The sequence below is a fragment of the Mesitornis unicolor genome, unplaced genomic scaffold (assembly GCF_000695765.1).
Source record: "Mesitornis unicolor isolate BGI_N332 unplaced genomic scaffold, ASM69576v1 scaffold10559, whole genome shotgun sequence".
Classification (NCBI taxonomy): Eukaryota; Metazoa; Chordata; class Aves; order Mesitornithiformes; family Mesitornithidae; genus Mesitornis; species Mesitornis unicolor.
This window is the reverse complement of record NW_010205273.1, coordinates 153,004-156,304: the sequence shown is the minus strand read 5'-3', so window position 1 is coordinate 156,304 and position 3,301 is coordinate 153,004. Positions and strand designations below refer to the sequence as shown.

General features: G+C 59.2%; 1 protein-coding gene across 1 annotated transcript in view; it reads left to right on the top strand.

Moving 5' to 3' along the window:
* The window catches only part of BRINP2 (bone morphogenetic protein/retinoic acid inducible neural-specific 2), a 5,656-nt gene that overhangs the window by 280 nt on the left and 2,075 nt on the right, over positions 1–3,301 (top strand). The window contains exons 2-6 of the mRNA XM_010191353.1: positions 1–60; positions 1,846–2,036; positions 2,200–2,390; positions 2,764–2,869; positions 3,219–3,301. The exon at positions 1–60 is cut by the window's left edge and continues 11 nt beyond it; the exon at positions 3,219–3,301 is cut by the window's right edge and continues 145 nt beyond it. Of these exons, the coding sequence (XP_010189655.1) occupies positions 1–60; positions 1,846–2,036; positions 2,200–2,390; positions 2,764–2,869; positions 3,219–3,301 (631 nt within the window). The remainder of the gene's footprint in view (positions 61–1,845; positions 2,037–2,199; positions 2,391–2,763; positions 2,870–3,218) is intronic.

The window sequence follows — 3,301 nt, the reverse complement described above, 5'->3', positions numbered from 1 at the left end:
GTACGGGGACTTCATGGAGCGCTACCGGCAGGGTTTCACCACCAGGTACAGGATCTACAGGTGAGAGGCCAGGGGCACCCCATGAGGGAGCTGTGGGGTGGCAGGCTGTGGGGGGAATGAGAGGTTGCCCATCAGGAGAGATGGCGGGTGTGTATATGTGAGATGCTGCTTTCCCAGAGAATGTAACAGCAGCCCCCCAAGATATTCATGGTATGGCCAGGATGGGCTCCAGGCAAGGTTTGCCCTGAGCCAGGAGGGATTTGGTGCACAGGTTGAGATGGGATCAGCCCTTATGAGGGTAGGCACAGAGGAATGCTACTCTGTCCTCCAAAGACATCCCTGCCAAATTACTGAGCCTGCCTGGACTGCTGGCTGTCTGGGGCTGGGATGCTACTGGTGCTCACAAAAAGCCACCCTGACCGACCCCCGGCACATCCCCAGTGCCATCACCCCATGGACCACAGCAGTGGGATGCTACATGCATGGGGGCTGACGTTGAAGGGGGTTTCTTGCTGTGGAGAACCAGGCTCAGCAGCGGTGGAATCCACTGACCCCGGCAAAGGCCTCACCATGACAGGCAGCCTGGGAATCCCACCCCTCCCGACGCTAATTGGGGCTGTCTCCTCCTGCTAACGAGGCCTTTTGCCTTCCTCTCCTTGCTGCTGCCAAGCCCTAGGGGTTTCCAGCAGCGGAGCAAAGCCCAGCCACTGCCTTCCCAGGGGAGCTGACGTGGGTGCGGGGATGGCAGCCTCATTACGCAGCCCAGGACCCCCAGAGAGCGCCTGTCTCCCCCTGGCCCCTTTCCTAGCGCTGCTGCTGCTCTGCTGAGGGACCCGTGTCCTGCGGGGATGCTGCTGGTGACGGTGGTGGGACAGGAAGGAGCAGCCGGAGGGACAGCAATGAGCTTGCGCCTCCTCTGAGGCAGAGCGCCTGCTAGCAGCCCTGGGGGCTTGCTTTGCTGGGGGGATGGGATGGGGGCTCCCAGGGCAGGGCTCCTGGGCCCCCAGCACCCGTGGAGCGTGCATGCCAGGGGAGAGGCAACATCTCCTTCTCCCTCACCCCCAGCTCCGCTCTGGCCCAGAAATCAGGATGGGAGGCCACCCAGCACCTGCCGAGCCCCTCAGCTGCTTTGCACCCTTGCACCCATCTACCCATCCCTCCTCTCCCTCCCTCCTTTCCCAACCAGCCCTAATTAAATTGTCTGAAAGCCACCGCCTGGTTTTAATTAGAGCAAAATGACAAAGATTAGGCCGAAATCAGCTGCTGGTTTTTTACCGGGCTGGATGCAGTTGGAAGTGGCAGCAAGCTGGTGGCTCCCCACTGGGGCTGGGCGATGCTGGGGGACTGATGGGACATGTTCGCAGCCTCCAGGGCTACGAGGGGACCCACCACCAACCCCACCGCATCCCAGCACCTCCAGCTTCCTACAAAACACTGCTGATACTTAAAAATATGAAACCTCCAGATGCTGGATTTTCAGCCAGATCCATAGGGATGGGGATGGAGAATGAATGAGGCCCCGCAGACTGGAAAAGGCTCTAGCCCTGCCCCAGGCTGTGATTAATGCCCGCCGGAGGTGCCTGGTTAATCGATATCAGGAATCTCCGCTGCTTGTAGCTCATTATCGCCATTGATGGCTTAGGGAGGGATAACGCTTTTGTCCTGGCTGGATCTATAGCTGGCAAGCGTGCACAGTGGATCCTTCACCTCAGCCATGATGATGGGGAGGTTCGATGGACCCAACGGGAGTTGGGTGGAAGCTGGGGACAGCAGTAGTGACAGTGTCCCTATGGCATGGCCAGACCAGCTTCAAACCCTGTCCCCACCACCGCTCTCCTCCCACAGAGAGTTTGCTCGTTGGAAAGTGAATAACTTGGCCTTGGAGAGAAAAGACTTCTTCAGCCTGCCGCTTCCCCTGGCCCCTGAATTCATCCGCAACATCCGTCTACTGGGACGCCGACCCAGCCCCCAGCAGATCACCGACAGCCTCATCAAAAAGTATGGGACCCACTTCTTGCTCGCTGCCACACTGGGAGGTGAGTGATGGTGGGTGGGTGCTCACTCCCTGCTCGCTTGCCTTGCACAAGGCAGTGTGCAATGGAGGGAGGGTGGGAAAATAAGCACTGCAGGAGAAATACAGCCAAGAAGGGGAAAGGGAGAAGCCCAGCAGCCCCCCAAAAGCATTGCGTGTTCCCCCAGGAGAGGAGTCCTTGACCATTTTTGTGGACAAGCGCAAGCTGAGTCGGAGGGCAGAGCCCATTGGAGGGGCCGGGAACAGTTCAGGGGTCTCACTGGAGACCCTGCACCAGCTGGCGGCCTCCTACTTCATCGACCGGGAGAGCACGCTGCGCCGGCTCCACCACATCCAGATTGCCACGGCTGCCATCAAGGTAAGCGAGGGGGCGAGGGAGAGGACGGTGTGGGGAAACAGCAGCCCTGGGCCTCACCAGCAGCCCCTCAAAGCTGGCTGAGACCCGAAAGCAGCGTCACACCCTGGGAGGGGAGACAGGGGGAGAGAGCAGGCAAAGTTAGCACATCCGCATTATTTATGGGAAATTGGGCACACTAATGAAGGCACATTTTTCAGAGGGCTGCAGGCAGGGCTGCTGCCTGTCAACAAGCCAATTAGCAGGCTATTAGTTCTCCAAGCATCACTTTGCTACGGAGAGTGGAACACGGCAAGCCTGGCCAGGGGTTATTTGCAGCACTTTCGGCAGGGTGGCACACCCTGCATCCCTGAATGCTTGCGGGTCCCCCCCTCAGGTGACTGAAACACGGACAGGGCCGCTCGGCTGCAGCAACTACGACAACCTGGACTCGGTGAGCTCCGTCCTGGTGCAGAGCCCCGAGAACAAAGTGCAGCTCCAAGGTAGGACCGGGCTGGTGGGGATGCGGTGACAGACAAGTGCCACTGTGGGATGCTCATGGGTGCGCAGGGGAGGATGCTGGCTCAAGTTGCTGCTTTTAATTTAAGGGCTGGGGAGGAAAGGGGATGAAAAATAATCAAAGCTGTGCAGGATGAGGTTCTTGCTCGTCTGCCAAGAGGAGCCAAGATCGATGCAAAGCCCAGACAAGTGGCTCCACAGCAAATTGATATGAAAATCATGCGAGGGTTGAAGCCTGGGGAGGAGGAAGGCTCACTCTCTCCTCACCCAGGCGATGTTTTCGAGGGGCTCCACTTGTGCCCTGATGCTCTCGGGGCTGCTTCCCGCTCACAGGGCTGCAGACAGTGCTCCCCTCCTACCTGCGGGAGAAGTTCGTGGCGGCCGCGCCCAGCTACATCGCCTGCAGCTCCGCCGGG